The following is a 15,657-nucleotide window of genomic DNA, read 5'->3' as shown; positions in this document are numbered from 1 at the left end:
TGAATTTGATTCTGCATGACCTTTTGGTTCATGGTTCAAATTTCAACTCTTGGCTTGAACTGGAAGACACTTTAAAGCAGAGACAAAAAGTTGGGTACAATTACAGGAAAGAAAATCTAACATGCATAACACTCAACGACTCAACAGATTCAAAATGTGCTTGTTCAGTAATGGACATTGGACACTGTACATTTACGTTCAAACATAATATTTTCCCCAATAAGTGTATCAATAAATAAATACAAAGAAAAATAAGTTTACACATAGAATAATTACTTACCAAAATATTGTTTGTGTAAGCTTTAATGAGTGAGTTGTTGACTTCTGGATGCCATAGAAACTCCTACAATGTAAACAGAATGGAGAGTATACAGTACTGAGCTAACAGCGCTAACACACATCAGTGTCTAATGTAAACCAAAAAATGCACTAGAATTGCAACGGTCGTGGGTTCGAATCCCACCCGAGTACATAGAACTCGGGGAAAGTACTGAGTATACAGTGCTGACACACATCGGTGTAAGGGTCAAACCAAAATTAATATTCTTATCCCGATGCAAATTTAACATCTGTTAGATAGGAGGCAATCGTACAATACTAAAAAGTTTGCAAATCAGAAGCTGTTAGGATTATCCTGAACATTTCGACTTGTTTTTTGTTTTTTCCCTTATACATGTAAAAACGCTGATGGTATAAAGCACCGTTAAAAAGAATTTAAGTAGGCAACTCACTAGGATTAGAACCGAACCCAAGATCTGTACCATTATAGAGCAGACTTTTTACCACTAGCTCATTGGCTAGAGGCAGTTTGAACCCTAGATTTTAGGGGGGGGGGGGATAATATTTTTTTTTGTCCCTGTTGCAAAATTAACATCCAGAACATTTGGGTGTCATAATTATCTTTTCTCATTTTAATAAAATTTCAGTATTATTGAAAATGTTTGATATTAAAATAAATTTTCTACAAAACATGTTGGAAAGGCCTTCATGGAGGAAACCATTGTTTGTATTCAGAACCACAAATTTTCATCAGTGTTTCATTGAGTAGTTATGACCTGTTTGTAGCTTAGTCATTTATACATACTTTTATGTACAGCAAGTATGGTATCGATCAGAATTTCAATTGGAACGTAGGTAACAAGTGTTCGCCCCTATCTATTAACAAAATGATGGTCAACAGTTAACACTATTTGCATACGCACATTTTTAAATTAGAATTTTTATGGAGTTACTTACAGAGTGTGATTTTGTCTTTGCGTCAATGTGAAGGAGGTCTTCATGCTGTTGGAAAAACTACAAGTGATTAAATACATTTGTACATCATTTTACAACAAAATCAACATTCATAAATCTACAATGTCCTTCCAAAAAAAAAATGATGCATTATTGCATTCAAAAAACAAAAAACCTATCAATAATATTTAAAACAATTAAATAATAACATATTTTGTTTTATTACTTTGAACAAATATTGGTGTTTAATAAGAGAACGCATGATATAAATTTGGTCTACTGTTTGAAGAACACTTTTAAACTTGTTTTAACGATGAAGTGCCAGCCATTTATTTGTCAGATTTAACATTCAGTACATGCACAATGATTTCCTGTAGTCTTGGCTTCCAGTAAATCTGCTAAACCAAAGGTTATCAAAACTGATTTTGTTTTCAATGGCCTCCCCATTTCATTTTCACATAAATCAAAATAAAAATCAATATCAAAAATCAATATAGTAGAAACAAACACATGTGTTTACTTTTTCTTCAGGACTGTACAAACAATGTTATTCTTGGAAACAAACAGCTGAATAAATAACTTGTATGCAGTTTCAGTGAATGTTTGCATTGAGAACATTTTGCAAATCTGACTTTTTAAAGATCAAGCTAAACTGACACTATTTATTATTATTTTTAGGTCCATGCTGATGCAAACCAAGGTACTTTTCAGATCATAATAAAACTTTAAGGCGGTCACATTTTCTTAGACATCATTGATTAAATCAAACTTCCAGTAGTTGTTTTTTATGTATAAAAGTGAAAAGGAATACTTCAACAACAGTAATAACTGGACATTTCAGAATGGTTTGTGACCATCTTTTTATTCTGCTTGGAGACATGTCAAGTACAAAGATTATCTTGGGATGCATCCTACTTGTACAGTGTCGTATCAGCTTAACTTGCCAATGGTATGTCAAATTATACTGAAGCAATGCAGTATGCCTTACGATACACTATTGAATTAGTCTGGTGCTGTGCGTTTAATACTGGATCTCACATTGAAATTACAGTATAGAGTGGCCTGTCACATTCCAGTCAAACATCAATATTGTCTGATATGATAATACATTTCTGACCGGATTTGAAATATGATCAGCAGCCAGGAATGATTGAATATGTAGCTTACTATTTGGATACATTTCAGGTTTCTACACAATGATCAGTAGAGGACACAATTGGAAGGACACAAATGGCAGCCAAAATTATAAATTAAAACAAATTTCTGCTCTTATGGCAAAGATTACTTTCAAGAGGAATAAAATCAAAGGGAAATTACACCACTGATAATTGATGTATTTTTTTAAATAGAAAATGTGGTTTCTGGGCAGGAAACAAGCATCGTTCAGACAACCTGTCTACATTTGTGAACATTTCAACAAATTCCATAATTTTGTCGGGTATCCTAAAAGAAGTGCCTTTTATCAAGACAAAAAGACTTTGTTATTTTTTACTCACAAATTTTCCTTCGTGTAAAGTATCTGATGTTATCCTTGATGTGAAAGTGAAATACAGCTGGCGCATTCGGGAATCCCCAATAAACACCACATGCTGGTCTTGAAAACACTTCTGCGAATCTCTGCTCATCAAGTAAAAGATAACAACTATCAGAAATGGAAGTAAAAGCTGTTCAAATGTGAAAGTACATGTAATGTAGTATTCTATTATAACATATTATTCACAAACAAAAAGTGTTGCAGTTTAAAACAACAATGAAACAATGGTCTAGGCATTCTAGTGGAAACTGAATGTGTTAAATTCAGAATACCTCTGATTGTTTTCTCCAGGTACATCAATAACTTTCCGTAGACCAGGAGTCAAATTTTATATTGGACCGAAGGCCCTAGGCCAGTGGTTTCAGCCTCGGTCCTGTTAACTCAGGACAGGACAAGTCCTACGATCTTCTGTTTTATAATCTTTACTACCAAAAAAAGAATGATATTCAAATGTTGACTATGAGTCTGATTGTAATATCTTTCAATGCTGTCGAGTATCAAAGTCTACTGACTCATTTAAGACAAATGCGATCTTCTCTTCAGTTTAAAGACAGTGGACACTATTGGTAATTGTCAAAGACCAGTCTTCTCACTTGGTGTATCTCAAAATGTACATAAAATAACAAACCTGTAAAAATTTGAGCTCAATCGGTTGACGAAGTTGCGAGATAATAATGAAAGAAAAAACACCCTTGTCACACAAAGTTGTATGCTTTTAGATGGTTGATTTCGAGACCTCAAATTCTAAACTTGAGGTCTCGAAATCAAATTCGTTGAAAAATACTTCTTTCTCGAAAACCATGTCACTTCAGAGGGTCCCCTTTCTCACAATGTTTTATACCATCAACCTCTCCCAATTACTTATTACCAAGTAAAGTTTTATGCTAATAATTATTTTGAGTAATTACCAATAGTGTCCACTGCCTTTAATAATCTCTCCATCTCATCACTCATAAATTGTGGGATCACTGTCAAACTGCTTAAATTACAATTTATTATGATAATTTATGGAAATTTGAAACTAAAATGAAAGGCAATTCGGTAAACCATAAAATAAATGTTATTAATCATGCAAGTAATTCAAATGGCATAGAATATTGACTCAACAAGTGGATTCATACTGAAAAGCATAGGGCAAAGAAAAGCAAGTTGTCTGCGTCATGAATTCTGTGTTATATGAACTTCATGTATTGGCCCCACGCACTGATGTCATGTACACCGTTACTGTATCATCAACGGTTGTCTTTTGGAAGTCAAGATGTATAAATATATGGTATTTGTTTCTTTGTTTGTTTGTTGGAGTGTTGGGGAGTTTGTTTGTTTGTTTATTTGTTTGTTTAGATGATCATTTTATCAAGGGAACTCCACACAATGGGATAGGCCTAAATGCCAATAGCCAATCTCTCCCATCAAACATTGGTTTAATGTCTATGATTTTGAATTGCACAAATCAAGGAAGTGTAATTCTATATTTATCTAGATGACAATGCTTATTCTAGTCATTGTGAATCAGCGATTGTTCATCCCTAGCTCTATGGTTCATCTAAACTGCACACGCATTGCCAAAAATGTGCACTACACAGTAATACACAACTCAACTCCCAAAATGGAGCACCCAAGATTGTTTTGCACTTGGGTGTCAAGTGAAATGTGTCAATAGACATTATTAACCCAAAGGTTCTTAGCTGTACATGTCCCTCAGGCTATTTGGAAACACCCATCTCATATGCCCAGGGATAGTATTTCATAGAACTGTCAAGATCTTCCCCACATTCGGCATTGGTTATAAGTCATTGGTAATATTCCAACAGCAATAATATTCTCCATGGACCCTTGTTCCACCACACATTTATATCAAAGAAAAACAGCCCTAGGAATAGACGATGTGACCTATGTTTACATTCAAACAGCCCTCTGTTGACAAAACACTACATACGTCATGTTTCGCCGGGCACTGAGTTGCGTAGTCAAAGTAAGATTGCGTACACTTTCTAGCTGGCTGCCAAAACACAAAGGTTTTGCCCGGCGGTATGCGCGCGAATCATGTTATGGTTTTCGTGTGACGTCAGAGGTCACATCGTTTATAGAATGTGAATTGTGAGAGCTCAGCTGTACTTACATGTGACTGTATTTATGCATCATGCAGCCAGCAGGTTGCCAAGCCGAGGGGCCCAGATAACGACCATCTCGTAAAAGATCCATACATGTGTCTCTGCCTGTAGAATACATGAGAAAAAAACAACAACCATGAAATACAAGTGATGTTCCAATTTAAAGAGAGGGTATACCTTTGGTAATTACTCCCAAAATGATTAACCATTAAAAATTGCTTGGTAAGAAGCACTTTAGATGTTGATACATTTTGAGAAGAAAAAATCCCTTGAAAGGATTGTGGTTTTAGAGGGTGGATTTAAAAACATTTCAATCTGAGAAACATTTTTGAATTACTCAGATTTCGGATTATTTTTCCAGCGAAGACATTACAGCTTCAGAGTTTTGGCAATAATATCTCCAATTTTTTTTTTATTAAAACTAAAACTACAGTATACAGAAGAAATTGCTAAAGTCCCAAACAATTGAAAAAAAAACATCATTTAAAGTTGGGTTGTTTCAACTGCTCTTCATTTTTCAATTAACACAATTAGTCACAAAAAACTCACTTTCTCCAACACAGTGACAATGAAATAATAATTTTCCAAAATTATTTGTCTTTAGCTCAAATTCATAGTGGTCATTGATTCTGTTGCCCCTTTTGACCTTGGTGCCCTTAAAATGTAACAATTGTCTTCCATCAATCTTTGCACAGTTTTTCTTGGGAAAACTGCTGTTAACAATGTAACATGATTACGGTGGCAGTGAAGCTTTAATACACTCAACAATTTTCCGAGATTTTCTCCCCCTGAAAATGGCTCTGTAGTCTGGTAGTGTGAACTGGGTTGAAGGGAATGGATGGGACTTGCCCTGTGAAATCACTTCTGTAATATAATTCTGTTCGGGAATGGAAATTGGCCAATCTTCTAAAAAACATTATTCAGTATGGATGTTATTAAAGGGAAAGTAATCACTAATAAAATAACGGGGAACAAAATCACTTGCTAAGAAGTACAGCAGCTAGTAGTAGTGTAAAGCACATTGGAAATCATTTCATTTCAGAGTAATGTTGTTCTGGAAGAAGATAAAAATTTGTCCTCAAGATTTGAACCTGAAAATGTTACGGTCAGATAAATTTCTCAAATTGTGTGTTCCAATTGGCGACTCTTCTTCCTGCATTGACATTAACTGTTCTGGATTTTTGGGGATATATCAAAAACAGAACCACCTTTTCAAATGAAATTTTAAAAATATGTTAGTTTCGAAAACCAAACAGTTCCAAAAACCAAAGGTATACGCTCCATTTAAACACTCAGAAAACAATAATTTGATAATGTGACAGGTACACTTTTCAAAAGATTCATTGTTCACGTACAAAATAAAAATAAGGCACTGACTGCATTACAAAATAAAGCCACTAGACTTACCATAACTATACCAATACATTCCATGAGCAACGAGTATCAAGAGCAACAGACTAATAGCTACTACCTTAGCACGGGCCTCATTCACTATTGAATATGCCGTTTGCTCAGAGGCACTATATATACACTTCATTCTCAACATGGCATTTGATATCCAGCTCAGGTCAACACTTGATCAGAACAACATCTTTTCTTGAAGATGGTCAAAGAGCATTTAACCGGGTCCAGCTTTGAATCCTGGCTGTCACCAAATATCACAGTGTAGATTTGTATCACAGCTACAGAGCTCTCAGACAGACTCTACTTTTTAACCTCCTTCATTCAGTTTGAAACATTCATTAATCACAATTTTGTGAGAGCATGCTGGACTGACAAACTACAGCTGGATGCATATTGCAAATCAAACCCTGCTGCGCATGCCAATTTTCCCCAAATATTGATTTTTGTTTTTCTGCTTGAGTAGAGCTAGCCAGTAGGGTGCATGGTGGCCATCTGTGAGTGCATCTAGTTTTGTTTGAATTATGCAAATGACTTCAGTGGCCCAAATTCCCCAGTCACTCTAGACTATCATGATAATAATCGGTCATGCATGACTGAATTGATTGATTGTTGAGAGTTAAAGTCAAAGACACTTTTGTAGGTCAAGTTTTTGGCCATGACATGAATCCCTACTCACTGTGCATGAAGATGTGTTATGTAATTTTCCTGTTATCAAATGTTTTTGTATATTGAAAAAAAAACTGCACTTGAAGGCTTTCAAGCACAGTGGCACTTCACATTGTTTTATCAGGAGATTACAGAGTTCTTGCTTTTTCCCCATTTTCATATAATAAAAACTCTATCTATCGGAAAATAAGTGGATCATAAAAAAACAAACTGAATTTGACCTTAGATCCTAACTTTAACATGCTTAACATGTACTATTGTTGTTCATCTTTGGTTCATCTCCTTATCTGTTTGTATTCATGAATCATTGCCAACAGTGCTACATACCACCATGTAGATCTCAAAACCCTTATTCATAAATACCTCAGACAGTTTCGCTATTCCTTTTGATGGAGAGCGCGTCACGTGTGTGTGTACTGTATAAACCTTTGTTTATGACCAGTAAAAAGTGTTGAAACATGGGCGTGACGCGCGAGCTTGCACCTTTGGTTATTAGACAGTTTCTTCATTCCTATTGGTCGAGAGCAACGGCCATGACAGTTGTGCCACATCACGCGATACGCGCACAGCATTCCCTTATAAGGAGTTGTTTACCCTAGGGCGGCCGAGGGCCTTACCATTTCATAACTGGAGGGGTGTTGTGTTGAAAGAAATCATTTTTGCATTTATTTTATTTTTTGACCAAAAGTGTTGATGTTTTTTGACCGAAAAGGTATTTATGAATGGGAAACAAAGTGTGTTGAATCGGTTTTTAACTAGTGGTTTAAACCCGCCAGGGCCTGGTTCTTTATAATTTACCTCGACTTCGTCTCGGTAAAATTATCAAGAACCAGGCCTCGTTGGGTCTAAACCACTAGTTGAAAACCTCTTCACCACACATTGATTCCCTTATTTTACACTGGTGTACCCCGACAGAGTAGACTATTCTTGTCCTTTGGCTGTGATTCTAACACATGACAGACCTAGATTTACAAGCAGGCCAATGAGGCAATGGCCTCAATTGCCCCTGGTCTTGGCCTTGGTGCCCCTTCAGAAGTTTTCCATTGACTTTAAGATTTAAAAATCGAAGTGACCTTTGCAAAATGAAAATAAATGGCATGAAAAGATGAAAATTCCAGGCCTTACAATGTACATGACCTGCATTCTACAGCTAGATCATCGAGCATGCCTGACAAACGTAGAATAATTTCATTAGAATCGAGTAAGAACAGCCCGATGGTACAAGTATCAAGTCCACCTCGAGATGCAGTTTCCATGACTTGGAATCACTAAAAATTCAATTACACAGAGGCAGGAGACTCCGACTCAGCCTCAAGCCTGGTGACTAAGACTTAACAGTGATAACTCGAGTCAGCAATTCAGAGACATTTTTCATTCAAAAGCGATACTTTGTTGTACATCAGGGCGCAATTTGTAAAGGTTTACTTTAGGGGTGGGGGGGGGGGAAATCCACAAGACCCAAGGGCATGTTGACCAAAATGTCTATCGGCCAAGATTTGCTTTAACAAGACCGGAACTGTTTCTACATACTGTTTTTGTCTGAACTACATGCAGCACTATGACTAGTCTTGAATTAAAGCAATTCTTGAAGTCAAGACGGTAATTGTTAAGCGCGGTGCAGTTACGGGGACGATAAACACACCCTCGACCCCAGTATGTGTGTGTGAGCCACGCACTACCTACGACTGTTGCATGTATAATCGCACTGTGACTGTTGCATGAACGGCAGACAATTAGGCAGCGCCTAACGACTTGTCATCAAGTCTACACTATGACATATGTACGGTATAAGAGAAGATTTGTCTCATGTGTCTTTATGGGGATATCATTACTCATTTATAAGGTGTTTAGCAGACTCAAAGTCAACATTTGAACATTGTTGTTTAAAAAAGATATTAACACAGTGAGGTTCTATCATCAATTGAAAAACACAAGACTGCTGAGTTTACAGGCCACAAAAACTACAATTATTGGCCTCAGACCAGTCTGGGGTTAAATACAGGAACAGACAAAGAAATATGCAACACATGACAGATGCAGATGTTTGTGTACATGTGTACAACTGTGCTTTTACAGACTACTGGTAGGCCCTATACAATGTTGGTGCTTTGACCTTTGCTAGTGTGTTACTCAGATTAGCATGTCAATATTCTCATTAGGCCTTTAGGAAACAAAAAGGGCTTTGATATGGAAACCAATTTACTGTTATATATAGAAAAGTTTGCGGTAACACCATGTAATAACAATCTCTCAATGAGTTGGGGTGGTTCTGAAAAGAACCGTTGGATTAACTCGACGTTTCGATCAGTATGCAATAGGAGACTTTCCAACGCTAGGTGGCAGCAGACCTACCGGGTAAATTTCCATTGTTTACGTAGTTCTGAACATGCGCATAATTCTGAGAACAATGGATTTACCCGGTAAGTCTGCTGCCCTCTATCGTCCCAGAAAGTCTCCCATTTACTGTTAAGACACTTACATACGTACATGTACGTGTAGGGTGATTATGACGATGTGATTGGGTATCAAAATGTCATTTCCCCCTAAGTTTGAGCGCATGGTGTATGACCATCGGGAGGATCAAGTGTAATGATCATGATTTACAATTACTGTAGTCTCTGTATTGTAGCCTCTAGACCGTATTGAATAACCCTCTTTTTGCTATGAAAATCGCCATCTTGTAGGTCAAATCGTATGCGCGTCCAAAAGTGTACATCAATGAAGCAAGCATCATGCAGCATTCCCGGTTTGATTTCTCAGCACATGGACGCACACGCACAAGCGCACGCGCACAGACGCCATCTTGTAGGGCAGATATTTGAACAGTGACGTCATATTCAATACGGTCTATTGACCCAATTCACAGCACGTCATCATCAGAATAATCTTGAATGCGCCATACTGGTGGGCAATGTCACTGCGCATTATTCAGTGAAGTGCGCATTTTAAATGACGCTGCATTTACACGTAAACCTATTGACCACCAAAGTGGTGAGCATGTAACAGTTGCCGCGTGTGACGTGTGTGCAAGGGGTCAATAGCAGTGTTGTTGGTCTCAAGATCAGTCCTGGGCCTAATTTCATAGAGCTGCTAAGCACACAAATTTGCTTAGCTTGAAATTTCTTCTGTGATAAAAACAGGAATGCCAACCAAAATTTCTCAGGATAAGCAAACAACAGCTAAAAAACCAGTCACAAGCAAATTGCAACAAATGGAAATTTGGTTGGTAATCTTGTTTTTATCAAGGAAGAAATTTCATGCTAAGCAAAATTGTTGTGCTTAGCAGCTCTATGAAATTGGGCCTTGGTCTCGAGACCACTTTAAATTTAAGGCTTCCACTTCAGGCTCAATCTGCAGGAACTACTTCCCTTGACAATGCTTGATCCACAGTGACAAATATTAATAAATTGTGGTTCTGTAGTCCTGTAGGAATATCAATAATTTCAGTATTGTATTCTCATGATTTTATTTTATTCTCATGTTGAATTTTGAAGTAAAACCTGTGCATTGATTATGATGGTATCAATCTTCCCTTCATGAATAATCAATATTGTTTAGTTACTGTCATTTTCAAGAAGAAGGTTCAGTGGAAAGAGTACTCTTTCTGTATCCCCTTAATGAATAGTGAACACAATGCACAATTTTTCAAATCACACTACATGTATGAACTGATCTTTTAAAAGAGTTTGCAAGACTACATTAAAAGCAGAAGTTTTGCCAACATTGCCAATTCTGTGCCTTCGTTAAAAATAATTTTGGGGCTGAACTAAGAAAAATTGACTCAAGCGGGATTTGTTGCATTAACATATCGGTGCTACCAAACTTGGGTGTCATCTCTGGATTCATGGAAGTTTACGCCGGTTGTGAGGCTTCGGAATGCCAGTCATCTCCCCCCCTGGCAAAGTCGCCCCCTGCAAAGTCGCCCCCTACAAATTCGCCCCCCAGCAAGCTCGCCCCCTCCGAGTACAAACTCGCCCCCTCACAATGTCGCCCCCTACAGAGTCGCCCCCCGACACAGTCGCCCCCCCGACAAAGTCGCCCCCTAACAAAGTCGCCCCCCAACACAGTCGCCCCCTACGCATTTTTGCATATCGTTTCAATGATTTTCTAAAGGGAATTTTTTATTACACCATCCGTGACTTAATTAATGCCGTGTCCGAAACGGCAAAACAGCAACAACACCCCTGACAGACGCACTGATCTAGCTTGTTGTAGCTATAGCCGTTGTCTCTGACTCTCTTGCTTGGTCTAAATTTTGGTGTTGGTCTTGCTCTCAGCAGGCTTGCTGGTCTTGGTTTCAGACTTGGTCTGGGTGTCAGACCCACTAGTATTGGTCACAGTCTTTGTCCCAGCAGACCAGCTATTATGGTCTTCTGATATTGGTCTGATACACGTACCAGTCTTGGTCCTGAACTAAGCAGACCCGCTGTCTTGGTCTCAGATGTATTAATATTGGTCTCAGAAACGTCTCAGACCCACTTATCTTGGTCTCCGTCTTGTTCTCAGCAATAGACCTACTGGTCTCGTGGTGTTCGACCTAACGACATTGGTCTCAGACCTACTGATCTTGTTCTCAGCAATAGACCTACTTGTCTTGTGGTGTCCGACCTAACGACATTGGTCTCAGACCTACTGATCTTGTTCTCAGCAATAGACCTACTGGTCTCGTGGTGTCCGACCTAACGACATTGGTCTCAGACCTACTGATCTTGTTCTCAGCAATAGACCTACTGGTCTTGGTCACAGACTTACAAGTAGTCATGGTCTCTGGTTTTGGTCTCATCAGACCTGCTGTCTTGGTCTCGGACTTGGTTTCAGACCTGCTGGTCTTCATCTCACTAATGTGGCAAAGGATGGACCCTTGCTACACAGGTTGAGCTGGTTGATCTTGGTCAATCTCAGACCTGCAGGTCTTGGTATAACTCTTGGTCTTGGTTGGGGTCGATCTTAGCCCCACTATTGTGGCCAAGTGTGACCATATTAGTGGAGCTAGGTTAAAAGTCTTGGATTCTTGGACTACAAGAGCTTTCAGTCCTGTAGTTCAGTCTTATCTAGTCTTGCTCCATGCTTGTTGGTCTTAATCTTGGTCTCGTAATGTTATGGTCTCGGACCTTCTGCTGTTTGCTGTCTGCATGTCTTGGTCACTTTTGGACGGTCTCACATATTGGCCAGTCTCGACTACAACAACCCTGCTTGTTCTACTATTACTAAGTACTAAAAACATTCGTTAAAAGTATGCACCCATGGGGCTAGCCACTAGTCTGGTGAGGGTCTCTAATTGATCATGAACCAAACACAAAGTATCGGTGTTGGTGGTCTTGATCTCAGTCTCGGTACCTTATTTTTTCAGGTTGAAAGGTTAAATGATTTCATCATTTGATTACATTTACATCATCATCTGATAATGGCATCATTCTCAAACAATTTGTTATTGTAGGCCTAATGTAATAAAAACTTAAATTCTATTTGTTTTTGCAATGTGGTAATAAAAACTGAATTTCTGGTTTTAATTTGGGTTATTTTTTTTAAAGTTATAACAGTTGCATGCATGATAGGCTTATCCCTCTAGAATTGAGGAATACTCTGATCCTCGTTTGTCAATTTTTATAAAAAAATTCAGTTGTTTTACAAAGTGTTGAATAAGACAACAAGTGTTGAATAATTTTACTGAGGTATCTGTCTTGATTGAAAAGCAAGTTGTGAGTCTCAGTCGCCTCAGTCTTGGGCTGTAAGGTCTTGGTGTCGTTTAAGTTTCTGACTTTGCTCTGACTAAGCTGAGGTCTTGAATCCAATGCAACAGCACTGAAGTCTGTGTAGTGTAGCAGGGCTGTATGCTTCGTTTTCGAAAGGGCAAGGGCACCAAGGCATTTTCTTCTTGGTAAAGGGCATCCTATGATGAAATTGCAAATTTGTACTGGAGCATTTCAAGGGCACCTTTGGGGCACAAAGGCAATCGCCTTGGTTGCCTCTGTGAAGTATCAGGCCTGGTGTAGTGTAATTTCAAGTGCAAAAAACATAATCTTTTAAAGTCTATAGGTAGAATACATTAGTACTTACCATGCAGAAAGTAGTTCACTCCATGACCAGCAAGCAAGAGAAGAAGAAGACAAAATGCAACAATTTTTGCATTATTTTCATCAACTCTGTCAGGCATTTCTTTGGCTCCTCTCTTCGATGCAGTCCTTCCAGGCGAAGCAGTAGCCATGGCGTCACGATGGTATGGTATGCTTAGGTTTTTCTTGATCTACTAATAGGCCCTACTATTCTATTTATTATAAAATTTGTGCAAGAGTTGTTGATTGATCAACTATACCTGTATATGCAAGTGGTGAGACTTCCGGTAACATACGATTGATCACTTCGATCATTGTATTCTTAATCTTCATTTATCTTATCTCATCTCATTTTTATTCTTATTACATCATCATTTGGTAAAAATCCAGAGATCAAGAATTATAATGTGAATTGATAAACATAATCAAATGACACAACGAATGCGATTACGAACCAACCAGCAGGAGCACAGACAACGTAGCTAGGGAAGAATTGTTTTTATAGACATACGGGAAAGAACTCGAAAGCCGCCATTAATTTTAAATTGTCCATGACGATAAATCTTTCATCCATTCCAGGTCATCATCGAAGTAGAAAATGGACCAAACTGGTAACATCATTACTTCTACAAAATGCATTTACCATAGACCTTATTGCAGATAGCAAAAATCCGACGTCCCGCAAAGGATTGTGGGAGATATTTGGCACCTCCAGTTATACGGTCGTCACGTAACGTGTTCTACAAAGTTTTTTTGTAAACAATAAGTTTGTAAACATTGACATTGTTTGTGGTGGACGGTCATGCTTCTGTGGCGGAAGACAGTTTCACCCACGAATGGGTGTACCTCCATGCTTTATTTAGCCATGTCAGATGTGTATTATTAATATAAAAAACTACGACAATAATGCCATCGGACCAGTGTGTGTGCTTTGCGACTCAACGGAAGAACGAGGGAGTGTACATGTATGAACATACGTAGGTAGGTCCATGCATGTTCTTTTGACTTTGAATGAACACAAAATAGTTTAATAAAATATCAATAACGCTTGTTGATGATTTAATCATGACCGGGTCATGATTAAATCATCAAGCATGTCAAACCCAACAAGCTGTAGGCTACAATTTGAGCATTGTATAGGCTAGATTTATGTGTGATTGGTGGTAGAAACTAAAAAAGAAACATAGGCCTATTCAATTATATATTCCTCGACATTTTTTAGAGATAACAGATATTGATATTATATTCAGAATATAATATCTATATTCTGATAATGATACTGCTCATTAATTAGCTCATAGTCATATTAGTCATGACTGACTTTCAGGGCAGAGTGTTTGGTTATGATTTACAAGGCAAAAGATCATTCATAAATGCCTCAATCAGTTTCGCTATCTGCATTCCTGTTGTGGTGGAAAGCGCTTCACGTGGGGTCAGGGTGTTTAAAGTTAACGAGTGATAAAGACCAGCTGGAGCTGTTTATAACCGGTTGTTTTTGGATATGTTTATGCATAATTATGTGCTGGTCTTGGTGCTAGATGTTTCACCGATACGGGCGATGTTTGTGAGTTGGCCGCGCTGGGTATGAAAGCAAAACAAGAAACGTCTTGCACCAAGACTAACTACGCACACACCACACAGTGCATCCGAAAATTGTCTCAGTCATTAAAATGCAACACATGTCAGGTCATCAAGTAAGATAGGTAAAAGAGGAACAAGGGCTGAACGACCATGACCCTGCCTGTTTTAAACGCCTTTTTAAGAACTTGTAACCACTCATTTATTCCCTTAGTTTTTGTCTGCTTTATCTTTCAGATAATTACTTGTGCATCAACATGCTTCGTGACAGCACTCATATTGGAAGCAGTTATTCTCCCAGTTCTGTGTTCACTCCAAAGATGTGATCTGTACTGTTGTTTTGTGGACTCGACCAACCACATCCTACTTCTTTTGCTGCAGGAGAGTTCATTGACCATCTTCTGAATTGACTAAAGGCTGTGTGTGTGTATGTGTGTCTTCATGCTCTTGAGGCCAATTTTGACTGATGACACGTAAATTGGCGATGAAAAGATAAATGTTAATTGCAGAGTGAACTGTGACGCAAGCGTTCTGTCGGCTGTTGGGCTTTGAAAACACCTAAAGGTATCGCAAGTGCTTCTTAATATGCCTGTGCGTGGCGTCCTGCGGTTGTAGGCTACAATTCTCAGAGAAAGTAGAATAATACAATACAATACAAACAATAACACTGTCCAAACGTCCATTTCCACTGTCTTGAAGAGTTTAAAGCTTCATTTATTCTGGTTACTTAAATCATACAATAATACTTCATAATGCAAAGATTTAAATAATACCAAGGGTTGCAATTGCAAAGATCTAGAGGGTTGTAGTTAACCGCCTCAGTACAGTCAACATGAACAATACCTGAGGCAAACAAGGGTAGATAATAATTGAGTAAAGTAAACTGCAATGTAAGTGTTTTTAAGGGGCCATGAAAATACCAAGTGTGTTATAAAGTTAATATTACCAATTTAAATATTTGAAGAAAAAAAATTAAAGGATGGAAATTGTAAATAAAAAATTGTTTGTAAACAAATATATGGAACAAAAAGTGTGACAGGTTTGGATTTATTTTCAGCACGAGTTAAATTATGTGTAC

General features: G+C 37.9%; 1 protein-coding gene across 1 annotated transcript in view; it reads right to left on the bottom strand.

Moving 5' to 3' along the window:
* Nucleotides 1-13,632, bottom strand: part of LOC117291808 (N-acetylneuraminate 9-O-acetyltransferase-like) — a 30,456-nt gene extending 16,824 nt beyond the window's left edge. The window contains exons 1-6 of the mRNA XM_033773722.1: nucleotides 13,457-13,632; nucleotides 13,006-13,208; nucleotides 4,887-4,983; nucleotides 2,730-2,850; nucleotides 1,237-1,281; nucleotides 281-343 (exon numbers count right to left, since the gene is read on the bottom strand). Coding sequence (XP_033629613.1) covers nucleotides 281-343; nucleotides 1,237-1,281; nucleotides 2,730-2,850; nucleotides 4,887-4,983; nucleotides 13,006-13,153 — 474 coding nt within the window. The 5' untranslated portion in view covers nucleotides 13,154-13,208; nucleotides 13,457-13,632. The remainder of the gene's footprint in view (nucleotides 1-280; nucleotides 344-1,236; nucleotides 1,282-2,729; nucleotides 2,851-4,886; nucleotides 4,984-13,005; nucleotides 13,209-13,456) is intronic.
* Nucleotides 13,633-15,657: the final 2,025 nt, after the last annotated feature.

Source organism: Asterias rubens, chromosome 6, assembly GCF_902459465.1.
Source record: "Asterias rubens chromosome 6, eAstRub1.3, whole genome shotgun sequence".
Taxonomy (NCBI): domain Eukaryota; kingdom Metazoa; phylum Echinodermata; class Asteroidea; order Forcipulatida; family Asteriidae; genus Asterias; species Asterias rubens.
This window is presented reverse-complemented; position numbering and strand designations above follow the sequence as displayed.